Below are 22,621 nucleotides of genomic sequence, written 5' to 3' on the forward strand. Positions count from 1 at the left end.
TTATATTTTATGGATCAGTGCCTGCAATAATAGGTGTGCCCTGCTGCGAGTCATGCACTACACCTAAAAAGAGAATATTAGTAAAAATAAATAAAATTGTACCTATAACCTAGAAATTTCCTAATTATTCTTTTACATGCAAAAATTAAAATTAACCTAGTAACGTCACCTCTAAAGCAACGACGCCAACAACTTGACTGCCTCCGAACATACTAATGTTTAGAGTGTGAATACTGCAATAAAATATAGAATGACAAGGCGGTATCCGCAAGTACACGAGTCGAGTTGTAATATAGTGTTACAATAAAGTAAGTGAATACTTTGAGGATCGTACTTAAGGGAGGCGAGTGCTAGATCTATTCTAACCTAAACACTAAAAAATCTAATTAGTACTTTTAAATAAATTATAGTACGAGAGCAAAAAGGGGGTTTTATGGATTTTATAATAATAATACTAAAATAACAAAAAATAAATAAAACATAAGAGATAGAAAAGTAGAGTAAACCAAATCTCGATTATGGGTGATTAGCTCGCTTTGGTAATCCCAATCAACTGTTGCTTCAGGTTTCTCGTCAATCAACTAGTCGCTACCCTAGCAAGATCTTTCGATTTTCCACTAACATAATGGGTCAGTAAGAACTATTTATCTTCCGACCTCACAGTTTAGATTGGCTTGGGGTGAAGGTGTTCACGAATGGGCAATACCAAATTTGAGTTAATTTTCACCTTGATGACTTCCCAAGGTTACCAGGCCCACGATTTGTTTCACATTCTTCCTTTCCCAAATAGTTGATTCGTTGAGTAACCCTACAAAACAGTTAACATATCATACCTCCACTCGCTAATCCCCTATCAAGGGATTAGTTCCTCATGGCTTTCATAAAAAACATGAAATAGATTGAAGAATTAATCATAATGAATGAATTGAAGTAAAGAGCTTAAGAAAAGCCTAATTGATATTAATAATAAATGCAAATCTACAGAAGTTGATCTCCTTCACAATTCAGATCTTTTGAAATAAAACAAAGACAAATAAGCTAAACTCTAGAAAACCTAAAAAAGTAAGAAAAAAAAACTTACAAAAACATAACTAAAACCTAATAGAAATGTTTGCTTTCAAGCTCCTAAAAAGCAAAAATTAGTTTAATCTACTACATCAAATTACGCCAGGTCACATGTATATTGGGCCACTAGCAGGACATGTTAGTTGTTATCCAGGTTGGCGGCAATTGGTAGTGTAAGTTAGTTACTAACCAGTTAGCATGAGTACTAGGTTTGGTAGGGCATAATAGTTGCTAGCGATATGGGTGCTGCCTATAGTAGGACATGTTAGTTGTTAACCATGGCAAATAGCCCTGAACTCACGAGAACATGCATGCATTTGAAATGTTAAGAGATGTGATATATGTTCTGATATGTGATTGAGGGATCTGAGGTTTAACCTAAGGAAGAATTTGAATAGAGTAAGTTAGTTTGAGTTTGTATGAGAGTGTCCGCCAGAATGTCTCGGCTTGTAGAGTTGTTGTATGAGTCTATGTGCATGAGTTTATAGTTGTAATATCATACTTGCTTTTGTATTTCACCTAAAATGTTGAGTCTTTTCTATTTTGGAACTCATTAAGTTCTTATGAACTTGTCCCTCTTTTCTTTTCCCCTCTTTCAGGTGGTACTCTTTCATAGGTTGTGGAACAGATTTGGCCAAAAAAAGCGACTTCTGCAGTGAGCTTCGCTTGTGTTTGTTTATTAACATGCATATGATATTTAAGGGTGGTGTGTATTTTTATTTTGAATCTAAATTTGTAATAAAGTACCTTTTATCTAACTACAGTTTTATTTGAATGTTACCCTTTGAAGGATTGAATGAATTTTATGAATTATGTTATGTAAAGTGTTTTCTACTTGTATAAGCTAATTGTTTTATATGTTATAACCATAGTCAGAAATATTGTATTTTCAAAAGAAAGATTTTCAACTGAAAGTTTAAAACTCAATTACGTATACCAGTTTGGTTACTTGTGTTTTCGAAATTATTTTCTGATTTATCACCCAGTTCAATTGTTAAACTTTGGAACTAAGTTTAAGTCTACTTTCTATGTAATTGTTATTGAATGGTTGAAGCATGATAGATAAGTTAGTATTTCCTTAGGTGATATAAAGTGTGTTGGTGTCAATTTAAGGCAAAATGAATTGGTTGATTTTGGTACGAACTAAGGAATGAAATGACATGTATTTTAAGGTGATTTTTTGTAGGTGTGATGTGTGCTTTTAGGCATATATTGTATGCATTATGGTTTAGGCATGAAAAGGGACTAAAATGTGATATTTTTTACCTTCTGGCAAAAAGTATCGATATTATGGGTTGAAGTATCGATACTTTACCAAATGAACAATATTTTAAAACGACAGAATGCCAATTTGGTATCAATACCGATATCAAGTATCGATACTTAATCCCAAGGATAGATACTCTATAAAGGTATCGATACAAATTGACTTGTGTCCATAATTTTGAAAATGAAAAAATGCCAAAACGAGTATCGATACTTCTTAATAGGGGTACCGATACCTACTTCCAAGTATCGATACTTGCGTATTTTAACTTGATTTTAGAAACATCAAAGCTAATAATGGTATTGGTACTTGACTTGGGTATCGATACCTATGCTTATATTTTGAAAATTTTGTCGTTTGGTCCTTATTTATGCTCAAGCGTAACGACCTGATAGTCGCTGGTGTCGAAAAATGCATTTACGAGACTCTATTTTCGTAAATCAAATTCTTAAATATTTATTAAAAATATTTACGAAGTCAGTTGTGTTAGTTAATTAGGTTTCGGTTAGGTGAATTTGCATGAATTAAAAGTAATTAGGTATAAGGACTAAATTACATAAAGGGTGAAAGTTGAATTGTATATTAAAGAAAAACATTAAAGGGGACTAAAGAAGCAATTATGCCATTTTCCTTTAAATGAGCCAGCACAAGGTGTAATATTATTATAAAATTTAAGTTAAAATATATATTATAATATAAAACCTTCAGAATTAAGTATATATATTATAAAATTATAATAAAACAAAATAAGAAAAAGAGAAAGAAAGAAGCAAAAACGAAACATAAAGGAAAGAAAAGAAAAAGGGAAAGAAAGAAAGAAGAAAGACAAGGCTAGGGTTCAAAGTTTCCAAGTTCAATTCGTTAGTCAATTTAGTCCATTTTTCTTGTAATTTTTATGTTTTTGGAATCTCGGTGTTAAATACTACCCGACCCATGCTGAAATGTTAGAAATTATTGAGTTTTTAAGTGTTGTTAATTTTGAATAATTTTAGTATTAGGGATTAAATTGATAGATTTTTAAGTTAGAAATAAAAAAGTATTGAATTGTAGAATAAATTGTAAATTTTGAGTAATAGGGACTAAATTGTGAAAAATTTGAAATTTAGGAATTTAAGTGAAAATGGGGAGTTAAATTTAGTTTAAAGTGGAATTTGTATGAAAAGATAAGATTAATTATGAAGAAATAAAATTAGTCTCAATTTAGGGACTAAATTGGAATTTAGGCAAATATTGAGTAAAAATTGAAATTTTCAATATGAAATTAAATTGTGTTGTATTGATGAATTTTAATTGTTTTAATTCCATAGCTAACGTCGTACTGAAATCCTCGACTAAAAAGGGGAAAGATAAAGTCGACGAAGAATAGCTCGAAATTTCTGGTTTGTATTTCTATAATTCGAACTTAGTTATTTATTGTTGTATTTTTTATTTAATGCATATGGTTAGTGTTGAGGTGAGTATTTGACACTTTGTCATTAATTGAATTTAAGTTGATTGAATTGGTATATATATATTGAATATATTGATTATTTGAATTGAAATGAATATTGGTTGTATTTGAAAAGTGAATTGGAATCCTATTAACTGTATCGGGCTGAGCCGGATATAGATGGCATGCCATAGGATTGGAAGAGTTCAGGGATTTCTTTGACTTCGAGTCGATGAAACACTGAGTGTCAATTTATTACTTCGTATTTATTCAATGAGGCACTGGGTGCCAATTTACTTCGGTTTAACCAATAAGACACTGGTGTCAATTTTTACTACTTCGAATTATCCGATGAGGCACTGAGTGCCAAACTGGTGTGCTTGGTTGGCCCCGTGTATCCGTCCGAGTCCGAGTCTGAGTCCTGTTAATAGGGGTAATTAACTGAAATGGCACTATAATTGATATTAGATGATATTGTATGTGAAATGAAAATGGGACAGTGAATTGAAATATGGATTGAGACACATGAATTGTGTATTCATGAATTGGATATGGAATGAACAATATTATTGTTTAAATGATATGTGTATCATATTGTGAAAAGATATTATATAGAAAATGATGAGAATTGAGTATGGTATGAATGATGTATTTATGAATTGAATATTGAATGACTAATGTCATTGTATGAATAAATGTGGTTTTTAATATTCAGTTGTGCTTATAATTAAAATGTGCATATTACAGTATCTTGTCTTTAAATATTCGGATTATAGAAATACCATTGAGTTTTACTCAGCGTACGATTTTTTTTTCTGTGCGCGAGTTAGTTACTTAATTTTGATCGCTGATTCAGCATCCAACAATGATCCCGAACTCAAACGTGGTGATGTTTATCCTTTTGAAATGTGTCGGCATGTACCTAGGGTGTCTAAATAATAATTATTTTGTGAATTGTTTGTAAATGAGGTTATATATATAATTTTAGTTTGGTATATATATATAAACATGTGAAAATAATTTAATGTTTAAGTGTTCATGAATTAGGCAAAATAAATTGAATTAGGCATGATTTAAAATGATGATTTGAATGATGTTTTAATGATATGAAATGATGATATAATTGTGGTACCTATGAGGGTTCATTGGTTAGGCACCTAGGATGTTTGTTTGATATGATTTGGATGTGTTCGATTGTGTTTTGAATTGGTTAAACGAATGATTTTTGGGTTACTTATTGTCCAAGCTTGCAGGGAATGGTAAACTTGTTGTTTAAGGTACATTTTGAGTCCACGCGGCCAAACACATAGGTATGTGATTAGGATGTGTAAGACACACAAGTAGCATAGGGACGTGCAAGACCATTTCAAAAAGGTACACAGCCTGGCACACAAGCGTGTGGCGTGGCCATATGACCCAAGTTAGAGAATTACACAAGTATAGACACGGGTTGGGACACGATTATGTATCCCTATTTCGAATGCCCACACAGTCTAAGATACGGGCGTGTCTCCTGACCGTGTGAGTCACAAGGCCTGACCACACAGCTGTGTGAACCCTGCAGCTTTGAAAAATTTTAATATTTTTAAAAAATTCTCTGAGTTTTTGAATTAGTCCCGATTTGTTTCTAACGCGTATTTTGGGCCTCGATGGCTCGAATAAGGGACAGTATGTACGAGTTTAATTGGTTTTTTATCTGAATATGTTATGATAAGAAATGTTTGTAATTTATGTCTGTTTGATCGATAAGCTTTGTTAATGCTCTGAAACCCTATTCCGGCAACGAATGTGGGTTAGCAGTGTTACATCGAGTCAGCTTAAGAGCTTTCGTAAGCTCGATTAAGTTTCGGTTTTGATCGTATATTGTAATGTGCATGCGTTTATGATCAGAACCGATGATTGAATAAATTGTTATTGTGATTTACAAGCAATTTGCTTTGTTAATAGAAGTAGAATCCCGAAACTCAGGTTCGATGATCGGGTCGGATAAGGGATGTTATATTTTCCAATACAAAATACTTGAGAAATGACCAAAATACCCTTTTATGGAAAATTTATCATTTTACCCTTTTTCACACTTTGCGTAATTTCTTAACTCCATGATTGTTTATCCAATCCAAATTTCATAATTCTCATATAAACCTTAATATAAATCCATGAATGGTGAAAATTATATTTTTACCTTTCCCCGAAAAAAGGGAGAAATTTTCAATTTAGTCTTTGAACTTTCAAATACTTTCCAATTGGGTCCCAAAAGTGATTTTCATCACACCAACACATCAATAACTCACATTTCTCAATTTGGCCAAATTACACTTTAGTCCTTGAACTTTTTAAAATTTGTGATTTGATCTTTTTTCCACATTCTCACTTCTAAATTTTTTTTCATAAATTTTCATATCTAAAATCAACTGTATTTCCAGAAAAATCCTTTATTTGATAATTTTTCCAGATTTCTCGTAAATTCAATGTATCTATTATCGGAATACTGTTGCCTGTCTGTTCAATGTAGTCTATTCAAGCATAAAGTCTTTAAATATTAAGGGATTAATATTGTAAATATAAGCTAAAAAAGAAAATAAAAGAAAGTACAAATGTTTAATGCAGTATATTACAACAATTAGCGTCTAACTTTTTTTGTGTGTATTACTTACTGTGTAAGTTAAAAAAGATTATACTGTGCATAAGAAAAATATCTAATATAAATGGTTTTGTTTTCATGGATCGGGTCAATGGTGTAGTTGAAGATTTATCTTCTTCCTTAACAAAAAAAAAAAAAAACTTTATCTTCTTCCTCTTTGAAAATATTTTTTATTAGGCTTTTCTCCCTATCGTTTCTTCTAAAGATGAAACTTTATTAGGTTTTTCTCCCTAATTGGAAGTTTATTAGGCTTTTCTCCCTATTCATTTATTAGCCACAGACATCTTCACAAAAAAAACTTCAACTATTTTCTTTTATCTTCTTCCTCTTTGAAAATTTATTAGGCTTTCTCCTATCATTTCTTCTAAAGATGAAACTCTATCAATGGTTAGGGCTAAGTCAATGAGGCCAAATGGTGCTAGATGATGCCATGAAAAGTCTTTCTAGGTAATTCGGTTTTTCCATGGCTAGGGGCTTGAACACCTAATGATGCCATAAAAATCATTGAAAGTTCTTTCTATTCTCATATGGATTTTAAAAGAAAAAATCACAAATAAAAACATATCCTTTTTTTCAAAAAATAAATACATGAAAAGAAAATTTATAAAAAATAACATTTTGAATAAAGAAAGTCTGGGTGTGTGATTTCAGAAATAACTTAAATATATCCTAAATCAAGTTTAATAGGAGATTTCCAAGTGAGTGAATAGATATATTTATAGGGTGAAAACATGTCTACAATTAAATCTTGTCTACAATTAAATCTTCTTTCCTTTATGCATTTTTAATTTGTTTTCATATTTCTCATTAATTTATTCCCCCCTTTTTTTTTTACTTAATTGAAGACTTGTTTTTCTATTTTAGTTGATAGAATTTATTCATTGTTCCATAATTGATATACATGGCTTTTTTAATATGATATAATTGATAATATAAAAGTGTGGTCTATGGGTCAAAATATTGGTGTTTTGAGGTTCAACTTTGAAAATTTAAAGATATATTTGATAATATAAAAGGTAATACCACTAATTTTCCATTAACGTCATAGATTCCGAATAATTTTGTAAATTACTTCATCAATATAGAGACATAAAATGAATTTAATTACCTTAAAAATTGAATATATATTTTACGTCACTATAACATTATTATAGTCTATTCAATTAGTTTCCCGATTATGAATATATTGTGTTTACGGAAATTAAGCATTTGATTGATTCAAAATTATTTTTGGAAAATTATTTATTCTTCTGAAAAGTTAATATTTTTTTTTGTGTTTGGATGAATTTATGTAAAATATTTTCTGTTATTAAGCAAATTCCCTGAAAATATTTCATAAAAATTGTTTTCAATAAAACAAGCATATATTTGAGATTTATGATAAAAAGTTTAAATGAAGTAGTGAATTGATTACAAAGTGATGTTCAGGTGAAATTATAGTAAATAATGAATCTTTATGATGTTAAGAATTAAATAGTAAAATTTGTGAAATTTACAATTGAATCAAGAGAAGTGATATGCATGAAATTTTGTCATGTGAAATAAGATATTATAATAAATTATTTGATTAAAGTGCTTATATGATGAAAAATAAATTACATGGAAATAGGGGCTAAATTTAAAAAAATGTACAACAGTTTAAGTGTGAAACAATTTAATATGTGAATAAGAAAATTATGATAAAAGTTTAATGAATGTGTTATGAGATGATGAAATATGTATAAAGTATTGTAAAAGTGAAATTGTGGGAAAATATGGAATTTTTATGCTGACAAGGATTAAATTGTTAAACTTGAAAAAATATGTGGATGAAATAATAGGAGTGAAATACATATAAATTTGATATTGCAATAAATTATGTGGTAAAAGTGTAACAAGAAAGAAAATTGATTTAATATGATTAATTAGTGAATATTGAACTTTTATGACAAAAAAATAACTAAATTGAAAAATTATGAAAGATTATAAGAAAATATTTTATAAGTGAAGAATGTAATAGAGAATGTAACATCCCGGTGTTTTAACCCGACGTTCGGGTCGAGTATGAGAGTGTTACAGTGAATAAAGCGTTATCAGTTTTGAAAATGTCTTATGAAAAAAATTGGTAAGACATTTTACAGAAATAAGAGGGTAATTTTACATTGACTGAAAAATATTTTACGTTGACCATCTTATTTTACATGAAACAAATATTGAAAAGAGTTGAAAATATTTTCCAAAAAAATTTATACATTAAAACAAACAAAGCCTAAGATATAAAATGTTTTGAATAATGAGGATTGAATCAACAAATAAAAGGGATGTGACTTGAATCATTGCAAAGCATTGAAATTTCAAACAACTAGAACTGAATGTTTTCAAAAATATTTGTATTCCATTCTTCTATTTCAAATAATTAGAATGTTGGAGAAATATAAATGGTAACGAGCGGAACTAAGAGAATTGGTCTAGAATTAAGGTAGCGTTTGGTTTAAGAAAATGTAATAATTTTCAAGATAATTTAATCATTTAGAAAGTAATTTTAACGTTTAATATGTTACACTTTATTTATTTTTCTTAAAAATTACTTTCTTATGAATATGGAAATGTGGTTTCCATAGTAAAATGTGAAAAATTACTTTCCCATATAAATTAAAAAATTAAAAGAAATATTAAGACAAAAACTCTATTTTATATTGGTTTAAGATATTAGTCTATCAATAAATGTAAAAAAAAAGAAATTATTGCCTTCTTCCTCTATCCTACAACTTGATTTTTATTTTATTTTAATGAATTCTTCACAATTATTATATATACATATTTCTTTTTAATTTATTCAAAACAAGTTTTATATATACTTGATTTTATATGTGTATTATTATATTCACAAAATATTAGTAGGACAAATTTGAAACAATTTTGCTTTCAATTAACATTACAAATTAAAAAAATAAAAATATCAATTACAATTTATTATTAAATATTTAATCCAAATATTTGTTAAGAACAAAGTTTATTATAAAAATTAAATATATAAATATTGTTCTTTATTTGAGAAGGGTAAATTTATAAATTATCATTACATTACTAAGAGACTATTTAGTGAACAAAATGTGATAATGTAACTTTCTTAAGATTTTGATCAATACCTTCCAATGTATATCAAATGCTATAAAATAACTTTCTCGGCAATCACATTCCATTGAAATCATAACATGGGAAAGCACTTAATGCTACCTAAATGTTTCCAAAATATTTGTATTTATTCTTTTATAATATATATATGATATATACATTTCGTCACACCAACTTGTCAAAAAGTTTATACAAATATAAATATAGACATACATATAAAAGGGTAATGATATGTTCAAGTTCCTATACTCTTTGTACATTTAAAATTTAATCTTCATGCTTTTATTTTGAATAAATTAACTTTTCTACTTTTTAGATTTAAAAAATACAAGTCGAATTGTTGAGATGGTTAAAATATTTATGTTAAATTATGATCAAATACAACACTAATTTTTTTTTGTAACATGGTTACGAAATGAATTTTTATATTATTTCAAAATGATACACTAATGAATTTTATCGAAAAATTTTAATAATATAAAATTAGATCTAAATTTTAAAATCTAAAAAATAAAAATATTGAATTCTCAAAAATATAACGAACTAAAATTTAAATGTACGAATAGGGGCATATTTTAAATTTTTGTGGTAAATAGGTAGGGATTTGAAACCGACATTCTAATTCGCTGACTAAAACAAGGTGCAACAAATTAGACCCCTTCAATACTGAGCAGAGTCAAAAAGGTGATTAGAGAAAAATGGGTCATTTTTGTCATAAATTTGATTTCCATTTCAGTCTATTTCACAACAATGTCATTTTCCAACAAACTAACCACCAAATTTGCAAATGTATTATGACCCATGTATTACAAAAATGACTTAAATAATAAAATATATCAAAATTTGGTTTTTATTTATCATAATTATGAATAACATTATGGAAAACGTAATCCAATTCAGGAAAATCATAACTTCGTACAGATAAAAGTCGCAATAAAATTTGGAATATCAATTAATAGTTTATATTATATAAAATTTAAAATTGCTATATATATTTTTTATATCAATATATTACACTATTTAAAATTACTTTTTTTTATCGTTACACTATTTAAAATTTTTGATTTAAAAGTATCATTTTCTTTATAAAATGTAAAGGTAAAAGTAGTTTAAAGAGCAAATTTTTAGATATAATGATTTTTTAAGCCTTCAACTTTGTAAAAAAAATTATTTTAGTTTTTCATTTAATAATTTTTTTTAAGTCATAAACTTGTATTATTTGTTAAATCAAAATGGATAAAAAAATAACATTCATTAACTTTGTTGATGTGACAGTCCGCATGTATATCACATTAGAAATTAATTAATTTTTTAAAAATTAAAAAACTATATACTTTTTAATAATTTTAATAACTCTTATATTTTTAATAAATTTTATAATATTTTTAAATTTTAAAAAATTAATTAATTGATGACACGATATTCATAAGGTAATCTATATTTATGCCATATCGATAAAATTAACAAAAATTAATTTTTCTATTTATTTTAAAATAATTTCACAATTGACATAAATTTTAAAATAAAAAATAAATAAAAATAATTTTTAAAAAAAATTAAAGAATCAAATAAATTAACTTTTCACCATTTTATTTGCTATTCAATTAATGTAAACAAAGAAAATTGATTAATGATGTGACGGTAGACATGGGAAACATTTTCTAGTCGAAGAAATTCAAATGCGAAGGTTAATTCGGGCATATTCATTAAATAAATTTATAATTTTATTTAAATAAAATAATAATAGTTTAAATAAAGCAATTACTTGTGGAATGGTTTATTTCCAGCGGAGGGAAAACTCAAAGACTGGAAAAGGAATAATTGTTATGGTAAGTGAACCATCATCATCAGATTCCGGCCTCCACCAAATCAAAAACAAATCTCTACCGTCCGATTCCTCGTATTACTGTGACCGTCCAAACGCAGTATCCATTACCAAATCAAAAACAACCCCCGCTAATAAATAATGAAAAAGACCGGAAGTTAGCCGGTTCAACCCGTGGCCCCCACCCTGGTTCGAATATTTGATGGCCAAAGAATTCACGCTTCTCGATACCTGAAGACAAAATTCCTTTCCCCCTCGACCATCAATTTTCCCTTTTTAATAACATATTTTAATATTTATTTTGCTAAGTTAATGTCCCTTTTTAATATTATTTTCCTTTTATTTCCCTTTCTCCCTGTAAAAATCTCGATCTAAAAAAGGGAAAAAATTTATTGTCTGAAAATCCTCCGAGCTCAACAAGAAGCTTAAACTTTCACCTTTTTGCTAACCCAAGCAATATCGACATTCTTCTCCCACTGCCACTCCCTTTTAGATTTGTTTATTTTATTTTTATTTTTTATAAAATATAAAATAATTCTATTTTTCGAGATCACGGTGCAGTTCAACCGTCTTGTTTCAGTCCACACCAACGGCTACGGTTGCATGTTCGACGGCCGGAGTTTGTTCCATCGCGAAAGCGATCAAGACGGGTACGTCGTTGGAATCTATGTCTAGTGCTGAGATTTGGAGAGTAGGATTTGCCGACTACTTTGGATGCCTATTGGTATTGGCTGCAGGATAAATGCTTTTTATTTGGGATTTAGGGTTTCCGAGCCTGGTGCTCGTGCTCTCCCTCCTCCTTCCTTTGATCGGCTTTTTCGTAAGGCGGAAATGGCAGTTTTCTGTAGCAAGGCAAGCGGAGATAAAGAGGCTCTTGATTTTGGCCTCTGAGGAGGCGGCTAGAGTCGAGCTTGAAGCGACTATTGAATACGGTACGGTTTCTATTTCGCGGAACTATCACCAGTGTGCTGTTTGTTATTGTCCTACTACCACGCGGTGCGCTCGCTGTAAAGGGGTTCGATATTGGTACGTTAGCTTGTTAATTTCGTGTTATTGTTCTAATTTATTTATAATTATTGAGATTTCTTTTTGTTTAGGCGATTTTGTTTCAAATGTATTTGAGATAAATTTGATTCTTTTATCTGACAATACTGTCTTAAAGAGTATGTAATCGAAAAAATATTTGATTAGATAAGTGCTTCAAGTAGCGCAGGGCGAGTGTGGGTCTAGTTTAAATACGCTTTAACATGTGTGAATGTACGGTAGTCGTGTAAGTGTTTATGTAGTGAGCAACGAAGCAATTTAGAAGACTTTGTGAAAATTAATTTTAAACCCAACATCCACAATCTATCATTGATGGGAAGTTTGGAGTTGGTCTTAAATGCTGCAATTTTTTGGTGGATGTTTATGCTGATTTTCTGAAAATGTTTTGGTTTGTAAATTACATGTTTGAGCCTCCTATCTCTAGGTTACAAAGACAGGATATTAGAAAAACAATTCCTCTTGAAAATAACCTTTTCCTTTGTGCCTTTTTTGTCTGCAGTTTAGGGGTTCTTTTTAATCTAAGAGTTGAGGTTTTGTATGTTCACTAACTACATTTGCGAATCATTAAAAATGTGGTTCATTTGATGGAAAAGTAACCAAAAGAAAATCCACCTAATGAATAGAGAAAATATTTTAGCTTTCCCCCTATCACCTTGTTGTAATTCTAAGGATTTCTTTTACTGATTTGAAGGGACAACAATAGTAAATTATGTCCGTGTTTAGCATTATTTTCTAATGATACAATTGATTTTGTAGAAGTTCTTTTAACAGTTTTTTTTTTTAATACCAAAAATTGGATGTTTTAGTTCTGCGAAGTGTCAAATTATTCACTGGCGGCAAGGTCACAAGGAAGAATGCCACCCACCTGCCATTGCCATACACCAAAATCATGATGAAGGGAGCGATTATGGTCAGAAGGCGATAAATCAAGACCAATATGGAGATAGATATGAGATTGAAGAAAAGTCACATGCAAAGTTAATTGGAACATCCTCTACTGAATCTGCATTGTTTAGTTCCATCACAGGACCTGCATTATTGAGTTCCTCTAGCTCTTCTGTGGTTTTAGATGGGAAGGATGATGATGCAAAGGTTGAGTTTCATGCTGATAGGGAAGGACTGAGCTCTGCTCCAGAATCTTCCAGTGCTTCATTTTCAGGATTTTCGTCTGCAGCTGGTAGTGAATCATCTGATGATGTTTCTGTGTGTGAGAGCGTAAGTTCAAATGAGCTTGATAAATTGGATGGTTCCTCATCTGCTGATGTTAATCTTGACACGTTTTGGACTTCTGTTGTCAACAATGTGGATCAAACCAATCCATCATCCCCTAAATTTGTCAGTTTGGTTGATTCTGTAGATGAAATTTCTAAATTAAGTCATAGCAAGCCTGATCAAAGTGAAGAGAGCCAGTGCAGAGCAACTAGTTCTTCAGGATTAGGTGTTAGTGATATGTCTGAGGGCTCAAATGCTGAGGCTTCTAGATTTTCTTCTGATTTTTGGGGCAGAACTTTGGAATCAGTTCCATCTACAAGTGTTGATGACAATGAGTCATTTAACTCTTATCATAAAGAAGGCAGTAAAATGGCCTCACTTGATTCTGGATCATCCTTACATTTTTCATTTACTTTGGCTGGAAATGCTTCTTCCTCATATCCGCAAGTCTCCAAGGTGAAAGATGCCAAATTGGATGATGCTACTCAATGTGCTACTACTTTGGGGCATTCCAAGCTTTCAGATGGAGTAGTTTTGTCCGAAAATGGTGGTTTAGATTCTCCGAATGAAGGAAACTCCAAGTCCTCAAATTCTGTATGCACCAACCAGGGTGAATGTGGATCTAACAATATTCAGCATGTTATAAATCCCAGAGAAGCTATCAATATAGATTTTCCGCTAGTCGGTAGCTTGTCATCTTCCCATTTTGAAAAATCAGGCTCTACTGTTGTCACTAATGGACCTAGCATTAGCAATGCTTCTCATTTGTCAGAGTCATCTGATTCTTATTCATCCAGTGACAGAGTGCATGCTGTTCCCAGTGTGAAATCTGGAAAATTTGATGATGTTCATGCAAATTTCGCTAAATTATCTCAGTTTTCAAGTTATTCTTCTAACGGTAAGAATGGATTGAAAACCTCAATGTGGAAAGTTGTTGATCAATTCAGAGTATCTAAATTTCCAAACACCATTCATTTGGAGTTAGTAATGAGGTTGGTGGAGAATATAATGATAAGCTTAAAGTTGTTTTTCCTTTTGCCTTACTTTGCCTTCAACATATTATCTTTTTGTTAGAATTTTGTTTTGTTTTTGCAGGGAATTTTTCCTTATGAATCATTTGTCAAGCTTTATAGTTGGAACAAGGTGGAATTACAACCACGTGGCCTTGTAAATTGTGGTAACAGGTAGCATCAGATTTTTCTATTATCATAATGAACAATTATGGAAAAAATTATTGAACATAATCTGGTTTTTATGTTATATTATTGGGTAAATCCACCTAAACCTATTGCACTTTAGTTTCCTGCATAGCCACCTTGACTTTTTTCTGATAGCACCCTGATGTTCTTTTCGGTTCCATAAGGGTTACAACTTGTAGCATTAAATAAAAAGATAATGAAATGACTCTAACACTCTTCGTATGAGTTCAAATTTTCAGAATTGTGCCATCAATCCCTATCAAAACCTTAGAAATAAACAAATATATGGACCTTTGGCCAAAAGATATTTTATGAACCGATAACAGCCCTATCCTAAAATCACTTTTCTTCAAGGTTAAAATCCATAACAGTTCAAAATAGCCTAGTTAATTATGATGCCATTGCTAACATATTTAAATCCAGTATCTGGGACCCTTAAATGCACCTGAAAAAGAGGCAGGATAGACAAAAATCTATGAAGGGAAATTTTTTTAAGTAGTTAAGGTATGGCAATCTAGAAAAAGGAATAGAAAAAGAAATCTAAAATGTAAGAAATATTACAGAAAATTATTTTCTCACATCAGGTCATCACAAATAAAAAGAACAGAAATAAACAAAAAATTACCCCACTAAATCTAGGCTAACAGAAATTGCAGAAAAAATTGCAGAAGTAAATGTGTGGACTTTAAGGACAGTTTGGGTTAGACTAGTCCAATTGTTACCTATTTTCTGAATCGGGAACAATACTGCTAGATCATGTTTCTGCCCTATGCTGTTTCGATTAGGAATTCCTTACATGCATAATTTTAAATGTTAAGTTTTCATCCTTTAAGCTGTGTCGTACCTTGGATGTGTATATTTTACTATTTTATTCCTTGTTTCTCACTTTCTGTTAATTTGCTGTTTACTTTGCACAGCTGTTATGCCAATGCTGTCCTTCAATGCTTGACTTTCACTCCTCCTCTGACTGCTTACTTTCTTCATGGAATCCATTCCAAAGCATGTATGTCCCTCTAATGTTCCAATTGGAATTATAACATTTTTGTGCTTCGAGGTAGCATGTTGGATGACTTACTACAAATTTCTTTCTTAGGTGCAAAGAAAGATTGGTGTTTCACTTGTGAGTTCGAAAAAATAATTTTGAAGGCTAAAGATGGGAAATCTCCGCTGTCCCCTATAGGAATACTTTCCCAACTACAAAATATTGGCAGTCAACTTGCTAATGGGAAAGAGGAAGATGCACATGAATTTTTAAGGTCAGATAGGTTTAGCAATATTTAATGCTTGAACCATTTGAATAATGTTTTACTCCATGAGAAATGAGCAATGCTTTCAATGATGTTGCACTAGTTTATTGATGAATTACATTTGACAGGTATGCTATTGATGCTATGCAATCTATTTGTCTTAAAGAAGCTGGGTTGGCTTCATCAGGTTGTTTAGAAGAAGAAACAACTTTAATAGGCTTAACATTTGGAGGCTACCTTCGGTCAAAGGTAAAAACTAAGACCAACCTGTTTTTTGGCCACACTTTCTCCTCTCTCTCTCGTGCACTAGAGGTCTTATTTGCATCAGGAGTTTGTGTTAAAATGCAAATAATGCATGTAAACTTGTTACTTTTTTTTTGCAGATAAAGTGCATGAAGTGCCAAGGCAAGTCCGAACGTCATGAAAAAATGATGGACCTAACAGTTGAAATTGAAGGAGACATAGGAACCCTAGAAGAGGCTCTTCGGCGGTTTACTAGGACTGAAATTCTGGATGGAGAAAACAAGTACCAATGTAGCAGGTTGATTCGCTTACAAAGTTTTTCAGAAGTTTCTTTAGATATTGTATAAATGGTACCATCAATATCATGCAAAGAGACTTGAAGATGAACTTTTATGGAAACAGTCCTATGCTCAAAATTTTGTTCTTTTATTTGTCCCTCTTTTTGGTAGGTTAAAATTTGACAATTTAACTTTTAGAGAAATAACATGGAGAAATTCTCTCCTTAATTCCTAACTTGATAGGCTCAAAATCAAAACTATTATATATTTTTCTTCGGGTTCTTTCTTGAAATTGTTGGAAGTATGGTCTTTGTTTCTGTAAATAGTATACTTTGAAGAAGCTCTAGGCTGTATTTTGATGCTTCTGGAGAAAAGATTTACCTTAAATTTTGGAAGCTATAAGTGTTTATGTACATAATACATTTTTCTTTCTGTCTTCTCTGTCATGTGATTATGCAGAGATAGCTCAATTGAGTCCTCCCCCCCACCCCCTTTTTTTTGCCAAAATTTCATTGATAGTTGAAATGTGATATCTATATCTTATGTTTGTGATAGATCTGTATACTGAAAATTAAACAACTTTAACAGAACTTCTGTAATGGAATTAGAATTGCATGTGAAAAAAGTTGTCTTTCCTCAAAGATTGATAAATGGCATAGAATTTCTCTGATTGATTTTGTTGAACATACCTTTTCGTTGAGTTTTTGTGTTTGTTGACATTGGTGATGGTACTGTGCCACTACATGCAGTCTGTTTGGTTGCAGGTCCTGAACTAAATTCTCTACGTCTAGAAGGCATCAATGTTTGAGGTTTGTTCACTTTGTCTTTGTTTTGTTCAGATGCAAATCTTATGAGAAGGCCAAAAAGAAGTTGACAATATTAGAGGCTCCAAATATTCTTACAATTGCTTTGAAGAGATTTCAGGTACAACTTTCGATAAAGAACGTTGTTTTGCTCTTTGTTCTTTGCAGATTCTTACAGTTTAAGTGTGTATTATGTCGCAGTCTGGTAAATTTGGAAAGCTTAACAAAGCGATTCGGTTCCCTGAGATTTTGGACTTGGCACCATATATGAGTGGGACAAGTGATAAATCACCCATATACAGGCTCTATGGAGTAGTGGTCCATTTGGATATCATGAATGCAGCATTTTCGGGTCACTACTTGTGCTATGTTAAAAATGCTCAAAACAAGTGGTTTAAGATTGATGACAGCATGGTATGTTCTCTACAACTATCATCTGCATGCCTTAAGCCGTTTCATTTGTTTACTGCATGCTTCTTTCCTCGATCTATGTTTTCATCTACATTATGTTTTGATTTCCTACCCTTAATTTTTGTAATAGCATGTTTGGCTTGTTCTCCCTTTATTTAATGGGTTTTACCCCCCATATGTAATGTTTTAGCTGTAGTTGCCATGTTAATAATCATCGATTCTTTTAAATCCCTTGCTTCACAATCACTTAATTTTCCTGGGTAAAAGGAGTTTTACAAAAATACTGCCTAATGTTTGGAAATAGACCAAGGGTGACTTTGTATTCTTCCTTTGATTCTGGACTGCATTAAACAATTTTTTTTTTCTAATGGCTTTTGAGATAGTGAAAAAGTTTGAAAATACTCCGGTTGGCATCTATTTTTGATGTCTAAGTTGGAGGCATTTATATTTTCCTGTCTGATGCACCAATCTGTAGGCCAAAAATGCTATCCTAAAGCACAAGAAATTCAGTTTGAAAATATTCACTCAATTTCACCCGCTCATGTTCTGTCTTCATGTTACTCATTAATGTTATGTTTTAATTATGTTAAATCACCTCTCAAGTTTTTCCGGGGCGGTAATAATTTGGCAGGTAACATCTACAGAACTCGAAAGAGTTCTAACAAAAGGAGCATATATGCTTCTTTATGCCAGGTAAAGAATCTCAGTTCTTCAGTTTGCTTTAGAAGTTTATATGATGTCATTGCTTGGTGGTTTAACCAAATTATCTTGCAGGTGCTCACCTCGGGCCCCGAGATTGATGAAGAGCAGAAATAAAGCCATTCCATCGAGTGTCAATTCAAAGAATCCGCTGAAGTCAAATTCTTGGACATATTCTGGTCTTGATGAATTCCACCCCAGCTTGATTCATTCAGATACTCCTAGCAGTATTGAATCTTTTTATTCAAAATACAATCAGCTGCAAAGGATTTTAGAGGACTCGTCGTCAAGTGATAGTTGTTCTCTTTTTAGCGTCAATTCTGATGAAGGTTCCTGCTGTACTGATAGCACACGTGATTCTACCAGCACTGATGACTTAATAGATTCTATATTTGGTGATTCAGTCCAAGGGTGGAACAGCCCATGGAGGAGTTGTGATTCAGATGCTTCTTTTTCATCATCTTCTTCCCCCCTTTACTTGAGGCATTCACCTGTTGCTGATTTAGACCGATATAGTTCGGGTTCACCCGAAATTCGCAGCTCTCGAATGGATGAGGAAGGTAAGGGAGATGATCCTTTTTTCCACTCCGACACGATGAGTAAACAATGTAGAAAGGTAGTAGTAGCTTAGGAAAACTGACTCAAAAGAGATTAACCTCTTAAAAATGATGCATGTTTTAGAAAATCAATGAGGGAAAGAAGAGATTAAAAATCTTATTACGAGATTTGAGTTAAAATGAGGTAAATAAGAGTTTTTGGGAGGGTTGTATATGTAATGTACTTACTCATGTAGTTAGCTTAGCTATGTTTAAAGAAAGCAGCCTATCCCTTCTTGTTCATAGCTTCCCGTTCTCTAGGTAAATAATACACCAGCCTAATCTTCAGGCCTCGGTTTAGCATAATTGATGGCTTAACTTTTGAAAAAATAAAAAAGGAAGTTTTCATTTCATCGAAAATGTAATTTTAATTTGGTAAAAAAGTTGTAAATTAGCCCATAACGTTGTATCTATTTTGTATTGAGCAAGTAAAAATCCAACGAATTAACGCTCATTGCATGAACTTAGAACTTATAGATTATTTCGTATAACTTATAGATTATTTCGTATTTTCAGTCATTTCGTAATTTTCACTATCCAAACCACATTTTGTATAATTATTTTCCCTCTTCTCTTTTGTTAGTGTAATGCAAATATCTTTCACTTCATTCGTCTTTCCACATCATGATATTCAATAGAGTTTTCAATTTCACACAGAGGGACCTATCATAACCCAACACGTGTACCTTTTTCCACCCCCTAAATGATGCCTCCCTTGACTACATGCACGTATTACACACAGCCCTGTATATACATGCACAGTAGTGTCACTTCGTACCTATCACGACCGCGTATTACTCAACCTTGTATATAAAATAAAGTTGAATAATTACGTTTCAGTCAAAAGCATGCCAAAGGGCGAACTTTGTTTCGTCAAAGAAATTGAATTTTATTTTGTAGGAGTAGAAAAGTATGGAATAAAGTTTTTCGCCCATCAATGAAAAGCCTATTTGAAGGAAGAAAGAGTTGGTTGGTTTTTGAAAAGCAGATTTAGATTAAAAGCTAATCATATTTGAAGAAAGGCCAACATTTTGATTTACGAGGGAATAAGGGCTTGACTTTTCAAGCACCTTTTAAGTCAGAAGCGATGTCTCAAAAAGCTAATGGCTTATTGTGGTGTCACGATTTTAGAGAGAGAATGAATTTGATTTTAGGATACAAGTAGTGACATCATATTCATATATGAAACATATTTTTTATAGACAAAAGTCGTAACGTTTAATGAGTTGAAGTGAATAATATCTTGTAATATGACGTGAATCGTGACATTTATTAGCAGAGAAGCCATGAAACTTACATTGACCATATATTAGAACTGGTACATATGGTTATTCCAGCTTCAACATTCAAGGCGCATTTTGGGGACAAAACCATGAGGTTAACAATACCTTATAAAACTAGTCTATATAATGAAACAGTGAGTGCCTGCGGGGTCACATGGACTCATACTATTCATCAAAAACGAAAAGACAAAAAAGGAGGAAGAAAAGAAAAACCAAAATGATGCGCAAGCGCAAGTGGGAAATGTTGTACTTCTCGTGGCGGCCGTTGAAAAGGCAGCAAGTGTCCCACCACTTGGAAGAATGCATGAATATGCAATATTATTGCATTTTATCAACTGTCATCAATGGAACTTCTATAACAACTTGGAGCTAAAATGGGACCCTCATCCCATCCCCCAACTAATTGTCTAAAGACAGATCAAATCTCAAAATGGGCAAATTGCATAACTTTCTTCCTTGCCTCTTCCATGCCTTGTTTTTGTTCACGCAAAAGTGTTTTAGCCATTGATTTTTACCCTGAAAAAACCTTCAGCCAGGAGTAACTTTTTCTTTGAATCGCATATTTGTATATATACATATATATGCATGTCTCGGAGATGTCGGGGCAACGCAACAAGACACAATCAGACAAGTCATGGATGGTCGTCTTAAAAGATCCTTTTTGATACGAGTCACAAAAGCCCAAATTCTTGAAGGCGAGGCCCACTAAGCAAATTCCCAGCCCAATCAAGAAATCCATCCATACTTAGTTGAAAATCAGGCCAAATTGTCAAAGTGGCCCAAGTTGTAAAGTTTTATTTTTATTTTTATTTATTTATTTATTTATTTATTTACTTAGTTTAAATTTTTATGTCAATATTCAGTCCAAGAGTCTCAGATAAAATGACCTTTGACCGAATTTCCATATTAAAATAATTAGGAGTTTTTTTTATTTTAGTTTTCTAATTAGATTAGGACTAGTTATAAGGCCTATTTAAAGGCATGGCTGTCCACCTTGTTAAACACTTATCATTATTATTAAAATTTCAGATTTGTTGAGAGCAGAATTTTCTTTGAGTTTTCTCCAAGATTTTTCTCTTGAGTTTTCTTTAGAAGTTGTTTTAACAATCTTGTGATTGTGGGAGCCATCTTCAACCTTCTTCTTGCCATTGATATTCTTTGGAGGGGAGATTAGAGCCGTTTGAAGGGAGTTGTGAGATCTTTCGAGATTTCAAGGCTTCTTAGGACTTATCTTTTAATTTCTTACTGTCAATTCTTTCTTTATTTCTACTTGTGCTGAATCATTATCTAATCTATTTTCTGTTCTTATTGTGTTTTCAGCCTTTTTCTATCTTAAGGAATCAGCCCAAAAATCCCCAATTTCTAGGGTTTTTCCATACTCTTTTTGGGTGAAATTAGATTGTCGAAATTTGGGGAAAACTATCTTGGTGTTCAATTGGGCAGAATCACAATCTCCTTGAGGGTTTCAAGAACCCTAACACTTATTTCTATTCTCAATTTGATTCTTTGCTGATTTGGAGATTTTATTTCAGATCTGAAAATTCAAAAATCTAATCTTTTAATTTTCTGTTTCGTTTCAGATCTAATTGTTTAGGGTTTTCGTAGGAGTTTCTCGTGACTTGGCAACTCGATCTTGGTCCGCGCGCAACCCCGTATCATTTGGTATCAGATTTTGGGCGTTTTGGGTGTTCTTGGTTGATTTCTAAACTGATCTCTATTTTTTAAAGCATAAACGGCAGTTTTACCCAGAAAAATTGTTCAAAAAAAATTCATTTGAGTGGGTAAGCGTTGTCCGATTGATCTGAAATTTTACATACATGTTTTTGGCACTGTGATTGAATATAAAAAAATTATTCCCGCAAAAAAATAGTCAAAAAAGTCAAAAAAATAAAAAAAAATACGAAATTCAATAAAAATTTAAAAAAAGATTTAGCGGGTTGAATTTGGTGCCCAAAATTTCCAGATCAAAAATTCAATATATAAGGACACTCCAGATTTAATTTCGTGATTTTTGGAGATCGGGAACACCTCGAACGAAGTTGTCAAGTTACTCCACAGTTTTTCGGGTTTTCTGTTTTCAGCAATTTTTATTGATTCTTAGCTGTAGGTTTTCATTTGTTTACCTTTATTCTTCCTTTACGTTATCTAACACCTTCTTGTTTCTTGTGTTAGTAGGATTTAAACGTGTGCACAACTTCTTCCTCGGTGCAACACGAATCAATTGGTGTCTCGTCAGTTTTTGGCATCCTAGTGCAAATTAGGATT

At 31.7% G+C, this 22,621-nt stretch overlaps 1 protein-coding gene across 1 annotated transcript; it reads left to right on the top strand.

The window, feature by feature from the left end:
- The first annotated feature begins 11,574 nt into the window (after positions 1–11,574).
- LOC107951413 (ubiquitin carboxyl-terminal hydrolase 16) lies at positions 11,575–19,316 on the top strand. The gene is made up of 11 exons (XM_041083447.1): positions 11,575–12,367; positions 13,192–14,593; positions 14,693–14,781; positions 15,714–15,799; positions 15,890–16,052; positions 16,172–16,292; positions 16,427–16,584; positions 17,404–17,488; positions 17,569–17,781; positions 18,410–18,471; positions 18,553–19,316. Exons 1-11 carry the CDS (start codon positions 12,084–12,086, stop codon positions 19,106–19,108), a joined length of 3,219 nt encoding a protein of 1,072 aa, XP_040939381.1. The 5' UTR covers positions 11,575–12,083; the 3' UTR covers positions 19,109–19,316.
- Positions 19,317–22,621: the final 3,305 nt, after the last annotated feature.

This window comes from Gossypium hirsutum, chromosome A02, assembly GCF_007990345.1.
Source record: "Gossypium hirsutum isolate 1008001.06 chromosome A02, Gossypium_hirsutum_v2.1, whole genome shotgun sequence".
NCBI lineage: Eukaryota > Viridiplantae > Streptophyta > Magnoliopsida > Malvales > Malvaceae > Gossypium > Gossypium hirsutum.